This window comes from Lasiosphaeria miniovina (genome assembly GCF_030549165.1).
Source record: "Lasiosphaeria miniovina strain SMH2392-1A chromosome Unknown B0T26scaffold_3, whole genome shotgun sequence".
Classification (NCBI taxonomy): domain Eukaryota; kingdom Fungi; phylum Ascomycota; class Sordariomycetes; order Sordariales; family Lasiosphaeriaceae; genus Lasiosphaeria; species Lasiosphaeria miniovina.
The window spans coordinates 6,336,317-6,356,301 of NW_026848222.1; the positions used below are offsets into that span (position 1 = coordinate 6,336,317).

General features: G+C 57.0%; 5 protein-coding genes across 5 annotated transcripts; 2 read left to right on the forward strand and 3 right to left on the reverse strand.

Moving 5' to 3' along the window:
* Positions 1-462: 462 nt before the first annotated feature.
* B0T26DRAFT_675060 (uncharacterized protein) lies at positions 463-1,247 on the reverse strand (the record flags this gene model as incomplete). Its single annotated transcript, XM_060439786.1, has 2 exons — positions 463-1,030; positions 1,093-1,247. The coding sequence occupies 2 exons, from the start codon at positions 1,245-1,247 to the stop codon at positions 463-465; spliced, it is 723 nt and encodes a 240-aa protein (XP_060299420.1).
* Positions 1,248-6,667: 5,420 nt separating this feature from the next.
* B0T26DRAFT_706586 (uncharacterized protein) lies at positions 6,668-7,246 on the forward strand. The gene is made up of 2 exons (XM_060441817.1): positions 6,668-6,815; positions 6,899-7,246. The coding sequence occupies exons 1-2, from the start codon at positions 6,812-6,814 to the stop codon at positions 7,165-7,167; spliced, it is 273 nt and encodes a 90-aa protein (XP_060299421.1). The 5' UTR covers positions 6,668-6,811; the 3' UTR covers positions 7,168-7,246.
* A 5,491-nt stretch (positions 7,247-12,737) lies between these two features.
* B0T26DRAFT_642122 (cytochrome P450) lies at positions 12,738-14,500 on the reverse strand (the record flags this gene model as incomplete). Its single annotated transcript, XM_060437410.1, has 2 exons — positions 12,738-14,041; positions 14,110-14,500. The coding sequence occupies 2 exons, from the start codon at positions 14,498-14,500 to the stop codon at positions 12,738-12,740; spliced, it is 1,695 nt and encodes a 564-aa protein (XP_060299422.1).
* A 637-nt stretch (positions 14,501-15,137) lies between these two features.
* On the forward strand, positions 15,138-16,455 carry B0T26DRAFT_262035 (uncharacterized protein). The gene is made up of 2 exons (XM_060434049.1): positions 15,138-16,098; positions 16,232-16,455. The coding sequence occupies exon 1, from the start codon at positions 15,430-15,432 to the stop codon at positions 16,048-16,050; it is 621 nt and encodes a 206-aa protein (XP_060299423.1). The 5' UTR covers positions 15,138-15,429; the 3' UTR covers positions 16,051-16,098; positions 16,232-16,455.
* A 374-nt stretch (positions 16,456-16,829) lies between these two features.
* B0T26DRAFT_871322 (uncharacterized protein) lies at positions 16,830-19,714 on the reverse strand (the record flags this gene model as incomplete). The annotated part of the gene is made up of 2 exons (XM_060447921.1): positions 18,753-19,714; positions 16,830-18,692 (listed from the first exon to the last, which is right to left on the reverse strand). Exons 1-2 carry the CDS (start codon positions 19,335-19,337, stop codon positions 16,830-16,832), a joined length of 2,448 nt encoding a protein of 815 aa, XP_060299424.1. The 5' UTR covers positions 19,338-19,714.
* Between the last annotated feature and the right edge of the window lie 271 nt (positions 19,715-19,985).

Genomic DNA, 19,985 nt, shown 5'->3' on the forward strand with positions numbered 1-19,985 from the left:
GGCTTCACAGTTGGCTCCTTGATTTGGGGTTGACATCGAGACCGTCACCCATGTCGTCCGCAGTCACAATGATGTCGGTGGGAAACAATTCATTCTCTAGAGTCAGTGTTTTACCTCTCGGTGACCGATTCATGTTCTTCGGGTTTTGGCTGCCTAGTTGTGCTACTTTGCCGACTGCGAATCACCGTATTTTCTAAATGTGGATTCCTGCTCCCAGTGGCCGGGGAGATGTTGAGTATGGTGCGATCCGTCGAGTACACAGAATAGCACAACGAGAAGAGACTCACCAAGAACGGCTGCCAAGAGCACTTCTGGCGCGAGTTAACGACAAATTCAAAGACATCTAGACTAGATATTAATTACAAAGGACAAAACAACGCTAACACCTATGATGAGCCAAAGTCGGTCTATTATTATGCACCCGCTGCCACAGAGACAGACACAAACACCCCCGCACGCCGCCTATGATATGATGACATCAAAGCAGCTGCTCCACTGGGGCGCGTTGCTGACGGTTTCGTTCTTGAAGCTCCAGAGCCAGACGAGCATGTGGCGGCCAGGCTCCATGTTTGCGGGCAGTGTGACCGTCATCCAATTGCCCTTGTCAATGAGGCCGAAGTCGGGGTCTACAACACTTTTGTCTGCGGGGAGGGCGAAGGATTCGTCGGAGAAGCCGGCCTTGGCGATTCTGGTCTTGTCGGTGAGGTCGTCGAGTGTCTTGAGCTCGGTCTCCTTCTTGCCGGCCCAGAAGACCTGGACGTTGCCGGGGTCACCGTTACCGTTGGCGCCTTTGCCGCGTGAGTGGCCGTTGCCGCCGTAGCGCAGCGTGATGGTGCCGCCGGCCTTGGCGGTGGCGATGGGGGTGTTCGGCCCCTGCGGCTTGAACTCCCGCTGCGGCGGGCTGCAGGCACTGCGGTCGTTCAAGAAGACCGCGGCATTGATGTTCCACGCAATGGTTGTCCCCTCCACCTGCCAGTTGCCCGGGTTATCCTTTGCGCGGGGCCATCCTTTACAGAACTCGGGGTGAAAGCTGCGGCCAGTTAGTAATCATGGACAACCATGGTTCAGGGCGGCATCATGGTGGGCACCTACACAGGATCGGCGGGATCAACGGGGTTCTTCTTGGCGCCCTCTTCCATCAATTTTATCTGGGGGGCCTTGTCGAAGTCAACGCACTCGACCCAGGAGTGCGCAGCCGCGAATCCGGCCACTGACAGGGACAGGTACGTAAACACGGAGAGTTGCATCTTGGAGGGTTTGATGATACGATGGGATGGGTAGAAAATAAGGAGCGTTTTACAGAATCTCTGGCTGTTTCGTCCGAGGGCGCCACGCATATTTATGTCGGAGCAGATGTCGGAGATGAGGCCTGTTGCAGGCCCAAGCAACCCAAGGTCTGCCTGATGTCGGAGTTGCTATTGTCAGGCCATCATCGCCTAGCTGTCGGGTCGGAGTCGGACATGGGATGAAGAGAATTAGTTCTGATTCAGGGGTGGCTGCAGATTTCAGACCAATGACTAGGCAATTGCTCGAAACATTTTGTTTGAATGTTTCGCGCCTGTCTGTCTGTCTGTCTGACCAGTGAAGCGGGCGCTCGACTTTGGCAGTGGGGATGGGCTCGAAACGACCTGCAGGCTTGCCCTGCCAAGCGAAACCTTTTGGGCCAGATGAATCGCCGCGGCCTTTGCGCCGGCCCAGCTACCAGGGTCAAATGTGCAAAAACGCGGCCGGGCTAGCCGCTGGCCAGGGCAATTACGCAATAAGTCCGAACTCAAAGGGGAAAAAGAACTCGAGGCCGCCGGCCTGAGGCTAGCAGGACCGGGGGAGACGAATTGCAAATGGAATCGAAGTTGGAATCGAAGTTGTGCCTTTCGGACTTTGGGGGTTGCGCTGTGCTCCCTTGCCGCTTGCTGTGAGCCCTTCCGTAAGGTTCCAAGTCGAAATGTTTCATTGCACCGAGCTGCCATCTGTGTCGCCGTTTATGCACTATCCCATGTTCCTGATAGAGGTCAGCGACCGCAAATGCAGCCGCAAAATGGAATGACGTGAAAATCGGAAGATTCTGCGAGACAAAAGTCGGCGGGGAGCCATCCTTGCTCCCACAGTGGACCAAGCCTGCTGCGCCGGCCTGACAAGCCACCGCTCCTACCTGACAAGGCGCCGACCCTGCCTGACAAGGCAATGACCCCACCTGAGTGGCGCACCTGAGACGGTGTGTCATGGCCCAGCAGACATGTGATGTTCTCGCTGTGATTGGGTGCAGTGGACTTTAGAGTGTGGTCAAAGCTCCTCAAGGGCTCGCTAAACCCCTGACAGATTGACATTAGCCATCCAGGCGACCCAGGTTTTCGTCCGGAGTCCGGTTCATCGTCCAGCCACATCGTACACCTTGCTCGAACGGGAAGCCGCCCATGCAACGACAAACCGCTCTCTCCTTGAGTCTTCGGGGGTCTACACTGTCCTTGACCGGGACTGGCAAAAGCCAGAAGGAGGGTTAGGGTTTGCCCGGATTCCATTTTAGAAATGGCAAACAATCCATTCCGCGGGTTGGCTGCAAGACCGGCCGCCACTGGCCGAGACTACCAGACCCGGTTTCATTCATGTTTTCACGTCGCAGCGACAGGCTTCCAAGCTTTTGGCCTGCACCTCTCTATGTGGGCTGTTATCCTACAAATTCAGCGAATAACTCGTGCTGCTGCTGCTGCCAAGCGTGTTTCCTGGGTCAGCTTTGAGCGGACCTTCACGCCAGAAACACTGGTTTGGCTGGGCAGTGCATCCGCGGAATAAGGAATTCACAATCGGAGTTATCTCTTCCGATCGTCGAGGGTTGAACCAAGAGGTCATCTGAGTAATCCACAACCGGCCGGATTCAAAAGGGATGGTTGAGTGTTGAGGGAGCGGGGAAAAGCGCCTGGCGTGATGTCCATCGGCTGATGACGTGCCCAGTGTAGACCCAGGCCACCCACCCAATGGTCCCAATTCCCCCCCCCCAATCAAGCCGCACAACCTTGCCAACCATGTCTTCCATCCCAAATTCCTCGAGGCACGAGCCTTTCTCTCGTCAGCATCCCTTTCTCGACTCTGGCGTCCTATCTGGCCACATCCTCGGCTTTCAAGCCACGTCCCATGTTCGCAGCCATTCAGATGGCGGCAAAATCCGTCGGTCCGAAGGGACCGAGGATGAGCAAAACATTGCAAGCGACGCGTTGGCTAGACATTGACATTCATGTATATGCCCAGCACGCCCATCACGAGCCGGCCATACTGCCGACTTACTTCGGTGACAGATCCTACGACCTCGCCGACGACGTGACTTCACAGGCAACGAAAGGAATAGCGAAGCATCCAGCAATTAAGAATTTGAAACGGCCTTGTCCGCTGCCATATTATAATTAATCCCCGGGGACTGAGAAACAGCAGAAAAAGACCCGGGTGCCAGATGGAGGGTGTGCAAGTCAAGAAGCGCGCCCCACGTCCAGCGGTTGATCCGAGTTCCGCTGCCTGTGACGCATCCCTTGTTCCTCTGCCTGTACTTTTATTCCATCCTTGGACTTTTGGCATGGCGCCTCTGTGATTGAATGCTTCGCTCAAATCACTTTAGTCTGTGTATGGTGATGGGTGTAGGCAAGTATTTTACGTTGGTGATAGATCTAACTGTGGAATTCGCTCCTTAAGTAGAAAATGATAAATAAAAAGCTTTGTTCAGCCAAGCTATGTGTTTCTCGTTCGTCCAAGATCCTTGTGGTCTTGTAGCGTCTAGCATATTCTTCCAAAACAATGACCTAGCAAGACTTAACACAAAGCCAAGACACTCTAGCCTTCAGTCACAACTCACAAGGTGATAGTGGTCGGCGGTGCCTACTAGCTTAGACAAGAAAATGATGAACTGAAATAGGGGAAGCATAGGTATTACCAGAAGTAAGTTGCTAGTTTGGATTTGCGGAATTCGATCGCCTTCCAGTGAACCAGCTGTCACAGGCACATAATACTGAGAAAAAACAACATGGTCTTATTTTGAAAAGATATACGTCTTTCATTGCGTATCCCTAGGTACTCACTTGTCTGACTTTGAATTTCCTTCATGACCCCCTATGATGTCGTCAGGGACTCTCTCCTGACGTCAATTATGCTCCTCAAAGCAGAAATATAGTAAGATTAGGTGATCGGAATTGATATCATGGGACCCAAGTCGTTTGTGCACGTGCATCCGTGTCAAATCCAGCCACGTCGATTCCAGATACACGGTGTCACTTTAGTATAGCCCGTCTAAGTGCGTCTAACAATGCCGTACTTGGTGATTGCTGGTGCTGGGGAGTACGTCTTAGTATGTAACTGCCTATTTCTAACTATAGAAGTGGCAAACCCGCACAACTCACGCCACGGGGACACAAGCTGCCCAGCCAATGCGAGACTATCATCAAAGCCGGGTGGTTAAACGAAAAACTTCAGTCTTGGGCGAGCCATATGGACGATTATAGGGGCGATATGCGTGAATCTACATAGAGTCGGAGGAAAAGGATTGCTCTTGAGTATTGAACAGAAACTGAGTAGCGAGCTTTCTGAGCTGCATTGTTGGCGGTTGGTTTTAAGGTGCCTGCTTCGACTAAACCTAGATTAGGGAATATTCGCCTTTGGTAACGGCCATTAAATGATGGGCTGCCCGTTAAATGGCGGCTGCGATTAAGCAAGTTTTGCCTCCTTCGTTGTAATACGGGATCCACTAACGCATGGTAGGAGAAAGCCCCGCGTCAGGTGCCTAATACGAACTTGCCAGGCCCTTCTCGCTGCTGGAGCGGTGTTGCTTGGCAGATGGTCCTGTCTCTAAAAGTTCTAGTTATAAAGAAAACTGCCCAGCCATCCTTCTGACACCAACAATCGCTTTTGAGAAATTTCCTGGTTCATCCCGTGCAATCCTCATTGACACGAGACGCATCTCAATAGCCTTCCTCCGTATCACCTATCCCCCATTTTCTGGTCTATCACTATCAGGCTGCTTTGTGCCCTCATCGTACTACTTAACAGGCCTGCTGAGGCTGCTGGCATATCTTTCGGCCGTTTCCACGCATGCCCCGAAATCTTCTCCCAGATCTCCGCCTAGTCAAAGATCCACTCAATAAATCCATGAAATTTCACAAGCCGACAAACTAGAGTGCTAGCCTTCCGAGTAGCGCAGACCTTTTGGAACTAGCCGCCGCTGCCCTTGCCAATATGGTCAGCAATGACTGGAAGACTAACCGGAACTCCAGAACCAGTGACAAGAGCCGCCCTACAAATGCCATGACTGGTGAGTCTGGTCAGTCTGGCCACGGCGGCGAGGATCAGCGTGCAAAAATCAACAACAACAACGACAGAGGTGACGGCGTCTCTAATCTAGCCAAGGACAATGATACTGGCACCTTGGCAAACCGAAACCCGAGCCAAGTTGCCCCACGTCCTTCGTTGTCAACGACTAGACCCAGAGTGAGCCAACTCAGACTTCAAGGTAAAAATAAGAATGCCAGCTCAGACGAGAACGTGGATAAACACGGAGACGAGGGCAATGGCATCGACACCAGCAGCAACGGAAGCAGCGGCCCCGGATCAGCCAGCCTTGGCACTTCCCAGAATCTTAACGAGGGGAACGACAATGGCCGAAGGCAACTTCCCAATTCTCGACGTCGCCCCTCCGACCAAAGCCAGGTCGAAGACACGGCAGGCATACCAGCCGACCGAAAGGTAGTGGCAGAAAAACTCAAGACAGGCACCTTCCCGACAGCAGTGAGCAGACAGCCGTTGTCAGCCGGACACTCAGATACCACGCCCGGGCAGCGTGCGAGCCCGGCCGTTAGCACCGTTCCCCCCAGCAACAACGACTTCAGACCAGCCAAAGCTAGCCAGCCCACAAACGTTGTTGTCAAGGGACAGGGCCAGAAGGTGAACCACGGCACGGGCAAAACCAGCTCCTCGATGCAGCCCAGGCCCACTAATGGTCAGTCGCCGGCCTCTTCCAAATCTGGGCCGGTTTTGGGTCATTTTAATCCATCCGCCAGCCCAGTTGGCAAAGGCCAAGCTAACCGGAACATCCCCGTTACTCCCGCTGGTGCAACCCCTTCCGGTCCCGTCCGCTCCAGCGTTCAAAAGCGGGCCATGCCTCCTGACGATGACGAGGACGAGTACGCAGACACCTTCCCAGACGGAGAGCCCAATAACCGGAGAGCCCCGACCAAGAAGACCCTTGCCAAGAGACCCCGGGTCCGTAGTGTTGATCCAGAAGGAACTTTCAGAGGCAGGGTTGACGCCGTGGGACGTGACTACAACCTCCGGTCCAGTGTTTCTGTTGAGGTACGTTCAATCAAACAGCCCACTGACACATTTCAATCCCCTACACTGTACTCGACGCGCTCTACGCAATCTTTCAAGTCTCCACACAGCCTGAGGACAGCCGAGGTCAACCATCCCACCAGCATCAGAAATACTAGTTGTGCCTGCCTGAAACACGCGACGTTTTAGCTAACGAGATATCCCCGCGTGTTAGGGCGGCAATGAAGGTGGTAGCAATGATGATGACGACAATAAAGACGATGACAATGAAGACGGTGACTATGAAGAGAATAGAAATGAAGACGATAGTAACGAGGACGACAGCAATGAGAACGACAGCAATGAGAACGACAGCAATGAAAACGACAGCAATGAGAACGACAGCAATGAGGACGATAGTAATGAAGACGACGGCGAGTCTCAAGCGGATAGTGACTACGGCATCGTCAATGACTCGGGAAGATTCTCGGACCACGGGAATGACGAGGACGTCCCGGATGACGTGGAAGCCATGGGTGAGCACAAAGATGCCCAAATCAATAGCCCACAATATGTTTTCCCGTCCTGTCGCTAACCGAAGCTCTTTTCAATGGCACAGATGTCAGTGCCGTAGAGAACAATGCCGTAGAGAACAATGCCACAGAGACCAATGCAGCAGAGAACGATGCTGCAGAGACCAGTGCCACAGAAAATGAGGACGATACGGGTTGGGATGTCGAGAAAATTGAAGATGAGATGTACCTTGACGACGGGTCGTCTAAGTACCTCATCAAGTGGAAGATGCCCGGTGCGGCTGACTCTTGGGAGCCAGAAAAAAATCTCGACCCGGAACTTATTGACGAGTGGGAGAAGTCTAGACCACTCTGAGAGGCGGGAGGAGGGGTGGGCGAGGGCAGGGAAATAGGAAGACCGTTAAGAGTGCAGCCGTGAACAAGGAGAATGAAGGGGCGGTGGCTTGGCGAAAGGGAGCAAGGAGGAAAGGGGGGTGAGGGGTTGGGTTGGTTGTTTGTTTGGACCATACAAAGATAAGCTATGGGCCTTGTTCTTGTACACTAGTTTGGGGTTTCTTCTCTTGGCCGACTTGCAGCACCTCTAGGAGGTAGACTGAGCCTTAGACTTTTAGGCAGGCGTCGATCTTTTTTCTCATTTCGGCACTTCGTTTTCATTAGGGATTTGCTATCTTGTACTATAATTCGAGGCCGCAGAACAGTGTGTGCTATGTGTTTCGTTTTTTTTCTTTTCTTTTTTATTACTCTCTGCGTAACTAAGTCTTTGATCCCTTTGACGTGCACTCGCTCTCACCGTTATATTATTCTGCGGACCTATAACTAATTGAGTAGAAGACGAAGCTTCTACTCCTTCGCCATTATAGCCAGGTTCCTACAAGTTACCCCCCGAGCCTAAAGTGCATCCTTAACAAGTTTTGGGTTTGAATCCTTAATTATAAGAGCTTCGGAGAAAAGAGCGTCAGAGAAGTTATGTGGCCCAAGTGCTGGTATCTTTTGGTTGGCAGAGCAACGGAGGTACCAAGGTATCTTTGTCGTTTCCGACGATTTCACTCTACTCTTATTTGGTTTGCAGTCGTTACGCTGGCCCTACTCTCATTTCTTATACGCTTACCCCCACCTTTTAGCAGGCGGCGACGATTTTCTTTGCCGTTCGAGTTTTTTCGAGGCTCTTTCTTGCTTTTGCTTCGCTTGTGCTGTGCTCTTCTCTTTGCCACCAACGAGGATATATCTGAGCATTTTGTCATTTCCTATATTCATGCCGCCGGTACCAGTCGTCAAGATGATGTGGGCGGCTAGCACCAAGTCCAAGTTCGGAATGGACCTCGGCCGGGCTGGCGCCCTCTCTGCGCCTCAACCGCCGTCGTTGCTACCGCCAGATGCCGTTGCTGTCGCTGCTGCTAGCGCCTCAGGACGCGAGAACAACAAGTCTAGCGATGACGAGGAAGTCGGGGACACGCCCCAGGATGGCGAGAATAGTATGTTTATTGTCCCTTCGCGCGATTTGCCGCCATATCTGTCACGTGCGGCCTCCTTTTCTACCGCAACTCCTCATCTCAGATTTCTGCTCTGCTTCTGTTTTCAACACTTTAATCGGACCCTTTCCTTGGTGCTGGCCATGATTTCTCCCTCTCGTACCAGCTACTCAATCTGCCACATCGCCGCCAATCTTTCTGTCAAGCCTCCTTCGTCTACATATCCGACCGACCATCCGCACTATGCTAACCCCTTTCTCAGAGTCCACAGGCATCGAGGCCCAGATGGAGGTCATCGATTTTCTCTTCCCAAACCGCGAGCAGCTGCCCCCGTCGGCATTTGATGGCATCGGCACGGGCCCGCCTGATGAAACCCTGCAGGACCCGGACAATGCGCCGCGTAAATTCAATTCGAAATGTTTGGACCTGAAGGTAATCAGAGCCTTGAAGACGAAATGCAAGCGGGATAATATACCCTTGATTGAGGAGATAGAGCCGCATGTGTGTGTGGAGATCTACGACGTAAGTGTTGATTTCTATTCATTCCTCTCTCTGCCCACAAGCCTCGAGGAGGCCACTGTCAAGTGGTCCCAGACTCTCTGGCCTTCCCTGATATCCCTCAACTACTAGATTGTGACCCTGGTCGGTATTGGAGACACGCATATCCTCTCTGCTTGCTTCTTTTCCGCCTATCCCCTTTTCCTCTTCCTCGGCCCTTTTCGTCTTTGAGGATTCATTCCTTACTTGTTTCATACCACGCGGGTGTCCGGGCTAGTTTCTCGATGCTCCCTCTCATGTCCCGTCCCTTTCTTCACCTAGACGGCGTCATTGCCGTTGTCGTCGGCTTTCTCGCTCCCTGCTACTCTCCCATATCCGTCTCAGCCAATTTTGCATGATAGGCACTTGGCAGCTTGAACTTTCCTTTTGTACACCCTTATATCTCTCTCGAATTCTTCGACAGACTGCCGCTCATTCTTTTCCCTGCTAACCCTACGTCGCTACACAGTGTATTATCGTGGCTGACGCGTCGTCCATGGGTCGGCGGACGAAAATCGACGGGCGTGAACCCCAGGAGGCCCCAAACGGGTGGGGATTCGAGATGATGCCAGACTACCAGTCCGATTCCGACTTGGACGACGTTCCCGCTGCGTCGTCTAAGCCCGACCGCTCTGCGGGGCGGCCCCCGGCACATCGCCACCGTCGTCTGCCTCTCCCTCCACCCGATCCCCGGCCCGAATACGACCCCGTCGTCGCAAAGCAGAAAGTTGGACGAAAACATCCCAAAACCAAGCCTGACGACGACGAAGCCGTCGAGAAACCCGCCACTCCCCGCCGTGCCGCCGTGCCCACCGCCAAAGCCCGCGCCGCGGCTGCAGCCGAAGCCACATCTCTCTCCGGTCCGGCCGCCGCCGCCGCCGCCGCCACACCGCCTCGCTCCCGCCGGGATGCTGTCTCCGCTGCCTCGCCCGCACCCCCCCATGGCGAACAGCGCCGGCCCTGTGGCCGGTGCAGCGAGAAGGGCCTCGTGTGCGTGCCCAGCTCAGTCTGCACCGAGTGTGACCGTGCTGGCGTGCGCTGCGAGCGCGACAGGCCGGAGCGCGCCTACAATGCCTGCAGGAGGAGGAGAGTCTGTCTTCGCGTTGCCAAGTGTGCCAAGTGTGACGAGTGCTACAGGCACGATGCCGAGTGCGTGGTCCCGGGAGACGGGGACTGATTGACGGGTTTCGGTGTGTGGTGTTCGTTGAAGAAAGGGGTGGTTTTGTTTTGTTTTTTTCCATGAGGATTGGACTGGGTTTCTTTCCTATCGTCGGCTGTTTGCTTTTGCTCCTGGTGGGGGCTTTTATATCGGCGGTTTCTCCTTTTCTTGAATCGGAACTATTTTCTTGTATCGGGATTATTTTCCTGTATCGAGACTATTTTCTGGTATCGGGACTATTTTCTGGTATCGGGACTATGAGATTTCTCAGAGGTTCGTGCTTGGGTTGGGACTGGTTTTTTGTGGCGCTCACTCCGCTCTAACCGGAGCCTCCTTGTTTGGCGGCGTTCTGTTTTCTTCGCGGAGTTCCCTCTGGCTAAAGGGGAGGAGGGGGAGGAGGGGGGCTGGCTGGTGAAGCTTGGTCTGTCTGGGCAAACCCGGATTTGGAAGAGTTAATGGATGATACCCGAGTTCTGGCACCGCCCACAGCTTTACCATGCGTTTCTACTTTTCCCCTTTCCAATTTTGATTTCGCGTCTCTGCCTCTGGATTATTGGAAAGTATTTCGTAGTACACACTCAATCGACTACTTGACTTCACGTGCTATCATTTAAATACTAATGTGTTTGCGATGGTGTAATGCAGACCAGTCGCCAAGGGCGAGGAGCGAACTGCACGTTGGTGAGCTCAATCGTCTATCAGACGCCAACCTACAAAAGATTAGTGTCGAGAAGGACAACAGTACTTAGACCCTTACGGACGAAGCCACAAAGGCCATTGAAGATTGGATCACAAAGAATAGGACTGAGAATGAAAAGGGGGATTGAGCACATTGGGATGATGATCAATCATCTTGGTTGGGGGTATTGTTGGCTCACCACTCCCTCTGGTAGCCAGCGTCCAGGGCAAGGATAGGATGCTCCAGCCCCAGACCGAGTAGTTATACGGCCCTGAGGGTTCCCAGTGGGAAGCTAGACGAACCTCAGACCCCTTCTCCAGGTCGACCCCGCTAATCTGAGTATTAGTTCATGGATAAAGTCTGCCCCATGATTGACGAAATCCCCGAAGACGTCAACATACCGGTGGTTCAAGCAATGCAGCGTGCCATGATTAAAATGGCAGGCGAGGTCCGGAGGAGAACACCCGAGAAAAAAGCGCAAGAAGGTCATCATTGAGTAGGACAATACCTGCCTCTCGCCGCCACCTCGTAGCTAACTCGCCCTAGGTCCGTCAACGGGTACCCGGACTGGTGCGAGCCCTGCGTGGTGACCATGGCCAGCAATGTCGATGCCGAACATCGCTGTGTCGCGCGTATTGGTAAGTGACTCGTCTTGGTGACCTCGCTATGTGCTCGTAGCTTACCCTCTCAGGCTCGGACTCCACGAAATGCAAGCTCTGTAGCGGCAATCGCCGTACCAACGCTCAATGCCACACAGTGAGTTAGGTTACTCTCCCTGTGAGTTCGCTGCTGACCCCCTGTGAGGTCTGTCCGAAGTACAGAATTCTGGTGCCCAGTTGTACCAGGAGGCAATTATTCAATCAAACCCGCCAAACCGAAGAAAGACCCTCTTAAGGACATTAAAGTCACGGTTGACTTTGACGGCCATGGCTGCGACCGGGATGCAACCATGCAGATTGCCAACAACGCGTACAAGCTCCACCGCGGCCGTGAGATTACCATCACCAAGCAAAACATCGGGTGACGAACGCGTGAGGCGTGCGCTAGTTCGTCGTCTTATCCTCGTATTCGTCATTCCCGTCGTCTTTTTGTCTCTTCTCATTTCGTCTCTTGTTATCGTTGTACGAATAACGGCCTGAGACCTTGACATAGTTGGGATTGGTCTCGACAGTCTAGTCTTGGTACCATCTGTTTTCTGAGGATGATGTGAACATGAATGACATCAAATTGAGAGTCGAGTTTTGTTATACTCTAGAAACAACCCGTGTGATAGGCCTTCACCTTTCGTTTCAGAGCCATTTTGCAAGCAAAGGCGGTCGGCAAATGGTACAGGGCCGTGGAAAAACAAGTTGAAGTTGTTCGGGTCATTCTTCGGTGCGCTTCTCCGTATCCGTTTGGGGCTGCCTCCCCTGACAACAAGCCGGACCTGCTCCTGCACCCGCCAAAGCAATCGATCCCAAATCTACCCTCCTGGTCGGAGGATCGGCATCACTCTCCTTCTTTATGTTCCTAGCCATCCTTCAGAGATCACGTTCTACCGCTGTGAATTAAGATTCCCGGACTAGTGCGTTCTTGTAGCAGTCTATTTGTCTGTCGTTCGCGTTGTCATTAAAGCCAAGGTGCCCCGTTCAACAAGAGCTGGCGTGAAACTAGAACCCTCCAGTCAGGCGATAGTAATGAAATCAGCGAAAATCACAAAAATCTCGGCCGCATTAATGAGAAGCCCGATTCTCGTTGGGAATAGCCTTGAAGCCAGGGATGGATAACAAAATTGGGACCCTGCCAAGAATACGCGACCCTCGTGGGTTCTCGGTGATATTCTTCGTGGGTTCTCGGCGGTATTCTTCGTAGGTTCTCAGCAGTATTCTTCGTGGGTTCTCGGCGGTATTCTTCGCAACGACTATTATCCACTCCGTGATTAGGGTACGGAGCATACTAACTCCAACCACCATCCATTCCACAACCATCATCCATTCCCCAACCACCATCCATTCCCGCGTCGTCTCAACAAGTAACCAATCAACAAATCGCACCCCTCCCAGCCGACCTCGAACCATGACCGTGACTAGTCCACAGGCGACTCAAGCCTCGGTGCAGACGACGCGCACGCGGTCGGCATCGCGCATTTTGATGAGCATGGGCATATCCACGTCATTGGCAACCGCCAGCACGCGCTTGCGCACCTCTCTATCACTCTCGGCAGGGCGCAGCTTGACGGCGCCGAGGCGGTGGCGGTGCAGCAGACAGGCCAGCACGGCGACGAACTCGACCTCGGACAGCTTCTTGCCGGAGCAGTTCATGGGGCCGTGGGACCAGGGCAGGTAGATGAGGCGGGACGGCTCGTAGAGCTGTTCGCCACCAGTTTCTGGCGAGCTCACGATCCAGCGCCCGGGCAGCCACGCGTCCGGGTCGGGCCAGAAGGCTGGGTGTCTCTGCAGGGCCACGATCTGCGGCTGCACGAGCGTGCCGGCGGGGATGATCAGGGTCTGGTCGCGCACGCGCAGGCGCGTGTGCGGTGCGCCCGGCGTCCACTTGGGGATGGCGATGACGGGCGGGAACAGCCGCAGCGTCTCGAGCAGCACGGCCCGGCACCGCTTCAGCCGCGGGTACACGGTCTTGTAGTCCCACTGCCCTTCGGCGGCCGGCGAGTCGCCAAGCACGGCGGTGAGCTCCTCGGCGACCCACGTCTGGATCTCGGGGTGTGCGACGAGCAGCAGCAGGGCGAAGGCGAGCGTGTTGGCCGTCGTGTCGTGGCCGGCGAAGTTGATGACGAACAGGTCGCCGATGATCTCGTCGAGCGACAGGCCCTTGCGGTCGGCGGCGGGCGTGCCGGCGGCCACCTCGCGCTGGTGGACTTCGAGGGCCTGCACGAGCCCCGTGACGAGGCCGCCGGACCCGGGCCAGCCTTGGCTGCGGGCTTGGGTCTCGGCGTCGACCATGTGCTGCAGGTGGGCCCTGAAGGCGGCGCCGGCGTGGCCGATGCGAGTCCAGCTCCTGGGCATGGCGGGGTGGGTCAGGAAGCGGTAGGGGACCATGAGCAGCAGGATGATGTTGTCGAGGACCGTCTGCAGCGAGTCGCGGTAGTTGTTGGCCTCGCTGGCGGCCTGCGGCGGGTCGGCGGAGCCGTGGAACGGGAACGACCTGCGCATGCCGATCGACGCCAGCACGTTGAGCGACAGCGTGCGCGTGTCCTTCTGGATGCTGGGCACGCCGGCCGCAGACGCGCGCGTCCACGACTGCAGCGTAGCCCGGCCCTGCCGCAGCGACTCCCCCCACACAAACGGCATGGAGCTCTCGCTGAAGGGCGCCGAGAGGACCTTGCGGTGGCGCGCCCAGTCGTGCGAGCCGGCCGTCGAGACGGACGGGCCGTACACCTCGAGGATTTCTGGCCTGTGGTTTAGCACGGTTACGTTGCAGACGGCAATGCGTGTTCCGAACAGCTCCGAGACTCACTGTAGTCGGCGACGGGGCGGAGAAAGTCCCTACGCCGCGCAAAGATGTCCTCGGCGGCTTCCGGGTCGGCAACGAGCAGGAACAGGACCCTGGGGGTGGCGAGGGCGAAGACGGGGCCGAGGCGCACGTGCATGTTGGCCTTTTCGTGGAACTGCCAGCCGCGGCGCGAGAAGCGGACGGCGTCGGGCAACGAAGACCACTCGATGGGCAGCCGGCCGATCACCATCCACAGAAAGTCCTGGAATATGAGCCACGCGATGTTGTACGGATCGATGGGGAGCCGCTTCACGGGCACATTGATGGCCCGGCCCTTGCGCACGTTGATCTCGAGGCACACGAGACTCCACGCCACCCAGGCGACCGCAGCGCCGGCTAGAAGCTCGAAAATCATGGCTGGCGAATGGCGAACGTTGATGCCGAAAGGTGTTGTCCCCAGTCGTTGATGTCGAGAGGTGTTGTCTTCAGTCACGTTGATGCCAAAAGGTGTTGTCCCCAGTCACGTTGATGCCGAAAGGTGTTATGTTGTCCCCAGTCACGTTGATGCCGAAAGGTGTTGTCTTCAGTCACGTTGATGCCGAAAGGTGTTGTCCCCAGTCACGTTGATGCCGAAAGGTGTTGTCCACAGTCTCCCCTGCGTGACGCCGCAGAAAAAGTCGGTATGGTGCGGAAAAACGGGCACGCCAGGGCCATTGGCGGGGAGCGGGCGGGTTTGGTAGGGGTGATCGAGTCCTCCTCTCGCTAACCTGTTTCCCGCGCATTCGTCTGCTTGCGTACATACGTTGGTCATCTACAGGGCTAGGATTCGGGGGTTCGTCCAGGGGTCTGTTGCCCAGTTAGCGCGCCGTGGCGTCCAAAAGATGACCAACAGCCCATTGGTGATTGGCCTCTCACTTCGCAAGACGCCGAGCCATACAATACACAGTACGCAGAACGGGAAAAGTAATGTGGAATTTGCGCAGACCATGTCGGGGAACAAGGGCTCTTGGCTTTGACACCAAGGTCGCTGTCGGCAATCTTGGCTGTTCGACCGTCTCAGGCGAGAATATGCCGTAACCCAAGACGGGCGACGACGCCGGGACTGTCCTCATCACCGCCGCATAGATAGATTATCGAGCGGCTCGGGAATGGGCATCACGAGAATGCGCATCACGGGAATACGCATCACGGGAATGCGCATCAAGGGTATTCAAACGGTTATCATGGGCTCACTTTAGTGCTGACATCCACCACGGCACGGCCTGGACGCCGTCAGTCATCGTACACCCGCCGTCAGTCATCGTACAGCCTCTCAATGTATCTCCTCGGCAGGGCGTGGTAGGCATGCGGGATCTTGGCCGCGTCACCCAGGGTCCATTCCCTGGCCTCGCCCTCCGTGATCTTATCGCCGCCGAGGATGGCTCTACGCAGGCGGACGAAATCGCGCAGCACCGACTGCTCCCTGACCTTGATCCAGCCGGCGACGGCGGCCTTGTGGCGCCGCCGGAAGCAGTGCATGGACAGCGTCTTGTCCGGCCGCTTGAGGCGCTCCCACTCGCGCCGCAGCGACGGCCAGCCCGAGTGGTCGATGCGCCAGCGTGCCAGCGCGTCACGCCACTCCAGGCAGTCCTCAAGCACCTCCATGAAGACCTTCCAGCTGTCTTGCACGCGGCTCTTCGTCAAGGCCCAGGCGTCTTGGAGCTTGCCGTCGAGGATGCCCAGCAAGACGTCGGCGTCGGGGGCAGGAGGTGCATCCGCCCGTGGCTCGTTGACGACGGCGGGATTTTGCGGAGTTCCCTGCCGCTCGTGATTAGAACCAGCAGCTGGCGCGTCTCCAGCCGCGGCGGCCGGTGCCCTGGTGCTGTCCCCGGGGGAGCTCATGTAAGGGGCCATGGCCATTTCAAAGTTGTCGCTGGCGTCGACGGGGGGAGGGAGTGTGTAGCGCGGCGGTATCATGATGAGTGAAGAGGAGCAGTTTACCTGAGAACGAGAACGAGTTGGCTGTTGGGGACAGTATGAATATCCTGCTAGAGTTTTCTCTTCCACTTTGAGCTATACAGTTAAGATTTGAAGTCAAATTTTGCCCCATTACAGAGACTTTGGGAAAAATGCTAATGGGGCAAAAATCTAACCAACGCAGTGACAGGCCGCAGGGTAGAGTTTATATTCAGACTTCCACAGGATGCCAAACTTCGACCGTTTGGTTCTGCCATGGCCAAGGTAGCCAACTACCGAAGTGCCATGGCCAAGGTAGCCAGCTGCCGAAGTCATCAACCACCATTCTCGGGAAATTTACTCGGTCTTGCGACACCATCGTGATTCCAGCCCACGTCCTTGGAATTCAATTCGCTCCGAGCAATGCAGTAATTAACCCCCAGACGTCACCCTCGAGGTCGAAGGTATCAGTTTTCTCCAATGACTGGTCCAAGGGACGGAGTATAGGCATGTGCGAGTCTGTCTTGTCTTCAGATTCAGATAAGATGATTTTATTCGCGTCCGGCGGTGAGTTGGATAAGTCATGCTAATACCGGGGTAGATTAATTTACCTCGTCGGTGGTGGCTAAGATTTGAGAATCCCAAACTCTATCACGAAGAGTGCGATTGAATTACGGCCAGTATCAAAGTTCAACGTTGATTTAGGAAACCTGAACTCAATCTAAGAGAAAAAAGAAACTGTATTAAACTAGAGAAAGGGTTCGATAGCAACCCTAGAACCCTAGAAGTATAACCTCCACCCCGCCTCGTCACAGCCGCAGGAAATCATTCCAGTACGTCCAGTCCCAGTCGACATCGGCCGGGAAGCCCTCACCCACCGAGCCGTCCAGCCCAGCCGTCGCCGGCCTCCCCACCGCACCACCACCACCTCGCCCCGCCTCAGCACGGCTCAGCCGCCTGGCCTCCAGCAGCCTGACAAACTGCGGCGCGGCGTCTTCAGTATGAAATACCTGACCCGCAAGCCCACCACCACCGGCACCTCCCACACCTCCCACCGATTCCGCCACGGCCCCGCGCTGCGCGTCCCACGCCTCCAGCACCAGCTCGCCGAGCTTCTCGAAAAAAGGAGCATACTCGCCGCGCCCCACATCACCATCACCATCACCATCACCACCACCATCACCATCACCATCACCATCACCGTCACCATCACCATCACCATCACCATCGCCATCGCCATCGCCGGCCGACAGCTCAGGATACTCGCCATACATGTCCTCGACCAGCCGCCAGGCCAGCGCAGCATTTTCCTGCTCGCCGCGGCGCCGCGGCCGCCGCAGCTCGCTGAGCACAAACACCAGCGCATCCAGCTGGTTGCGCGTCGTGATGTGCGCCAGCAGGTGCCGCGAGAAGCCGCTGCGCGCGCCGGTGCGGACTGCGTCGAGGTATGCTAGCGCTGCGGAGAAGAGGGTGTCGCTCTCGCGGCGGGGGATCAGTGCCGCGCTGTTTGGGGCTGTTGGTCCAGGTCCAGGTCCAGGTCCAGAGCATGGTTGCTGCTGCTGCTGCTGCTGCCAGCGGGGGTGGTGGACGGCGAAGCGCATGCGGGCGACGGCGAGCGCGGCCATGGCGCGCGCGAGGGCGTGCAGCGGGATGCGCGCGTCGCAGCCGCGCAGGTGCGTGTCGAGGAACAGGGCCTCGAGCTCGTCGATGGCGGCGTCCTGCAGGGCGAGCTGCTGCTGCTGCCGGTGGGCGGGGCCGGGGGTGCCGTCGGGGAGGGCTGGCGGCGCCGATGATGTCGAGGGGTGGTTCTGGCGGCACGTGATGGCCTCCCACACGCGGGCCGCTTTCGGCGACGAGCGCTGCCACGCCGGCACGGCCATCTTGGCCAGCACCGCCAGCATCTCGGTCGGGCCGGCGTGCGCGGCCGGCGGGGCGAGCATGTTGGGGTGCAGGTCGGCGTCGTTGACGTTGAGCGGGAGGCGCAGGGCGCCGACGAGGTCGGCGGGGTGCGGCGGCCGCGCGCCCGTGGCGGCGTCGGCGCGGCCGCGCGCGTCGAGCCGGCGCAGCTGCCACCACAGGCGCACGCGCATCTCGCCGTCGAAGAAGGAGACGGGCGACGAGGCTGCCGGCGTCGGGTCCGTGTCGCGGTGCAGGCCCATGCGCTGGCCGACGCGCACGGCGGCGCCGGTCAGGCTGCCGGCGAGCTCGGACTCGGGGTTGGCCAGCAGGAACAGCACAAAGGCCTGCATGACGTCGAGGTCGTGCGTGGCCAGGAAGTCGGCGGCCACGAGGGCGCGCAGGGCGGCGGCGCGGTAGCGCGACAGCAGCACGGGGCGCGGCTCGCCGCAGAGCCCGTCGCACTCGGCGGCCGACAGCGACGTCACGGCCAGCGTGTAGATGGCGAACAGCAGGGCGGTCAGGGGCGCGGGGGCGGCGCCCGGGTCGAAGCTGGCGCCTAGCACGCGCTGCTGCAGCGTGGGCACGTGGACGATCTTGGTCAGCGGGTTGACGGCCTCGACGAAGACGTGCCACAGCCGGTAGATGCGCTGCGGCTCGGGGTGCAGCTCGCGCAGGTCCGGCTGCGGGCTGGCCAGCACCACGTGCAGCGGCGGCGTGGGATGCAGCAGCGGGTCCTCGCGGTGCCGCAGGCTCTGCATGGGAGGGTGTTTGAGCTGCCGTGTCAGACTATCAGCCGCTGTCGATCAAGCCGCCACCACCACACTGCAACGCACCTCGGAGCTTAGCGTCGACCACAGACACGGCTCGAGCTCGGCGAGAACGACATCGCGCGAGTGCTCAAACTGGCTGGGGCGCCGGGGCGCAGCGGGCACGAACAAGGCCGGAGCCAGGGTGGGGGGCGCGCCGGGGCCGGGGACGGGGGCGGGGACGGGGACGGGGACGGGGGCGGGGACGAGATGGATCCATGGCCTGTTGGGCTTGGTGACATCAACAGCATTGGGAGTGTTGGGCAGGGAAAAGTCGAGGTTGTGCTTGCGCATCAGGCCCTCGTAGCGGGCGAGGCGGTCGAGCACGTCCTCGTCGGCCGGCCGCTTAGCGGGCATGCGCGGCCGGGCGTTAGGGTCGTGGGCGTCGTAGAGGCAGACGGCTCTAGCCTTGCGGCAGTTAGCGCACGGCTCGTCCTTGTCGCACTTGACCTTGCGGCGCGCACACAGCGCACACGCATGCTTGTACCGGTGCACCCGCTGCCGCCCCGTCCCTGCGCCCGTCTCTGCGCCCGTCCCTATTCCTGTGCTCGTGGCCGTGCCGCCCAGCGACAGCGGCGACGTCGAGTTTGACGCATGCGAATCGCTGTCCATTTCGGTGCTCCGTTCGCGCGACGGAAATAGCGGATAGAAAATGACGTGTCGGGTGCGACGGCGGAGTTGAGCAGCGAAGGAAAAAGCCCCGGAAATTTCGGCTTCTGGGAAAGGCTTGGCGTGCCCCTTCGGAAATCCGAGCTCGGACGACGCGAGTGGTATTTGTGAAATTAGTCAGGCGTTGCGGTGCCAGGGGAGGGGTGGGGTGCCCGAGACGCTGCCTTGCCCGAGACGCTTGCCTTGCCCGAGACGCTTGCCTTGCCCGAAACTTGGGCCTGGTATTCCAATTTTCCATCAAATTCTCTCCTTGCCAGTCAGGAACAGGAACACCCCCTGCCAGTCAGGAACAGGAACACTCCTTGCCAGTCAGGAACAGGAACACTCCTTGCTCTACCAGGCCGGTACATGTTATTCCTAAGGTGGAGTACCTCAGCATCCAAGTTCGCATCCATGGATCGTCTAGCTGTCCGAGATAGGGAGTCTCAATCTCCGTTGCAGAACCTGAAAGTGTCGACACGGGCTCAAGCGCCCGCGAGTAGGCCACTGCAGGTGGGCCAGAAGCTTGTGTGCAACAAGTTAACGGCCCTATCAATATAGGTGAGGGCTGTCAATGCTGAAGAAAGACACAAAGCAGTGTCTTGCATGCTA

Coding starts and splice junctions, on each gene's coding strand:
- B0T26DRAFT_262035 (XM_060434049.1), top strand. CDS start 15,430: ATGCGGGATCTTGGCCGCGTCACCCAGGGTCCATTCCCTGGCCTCGCC.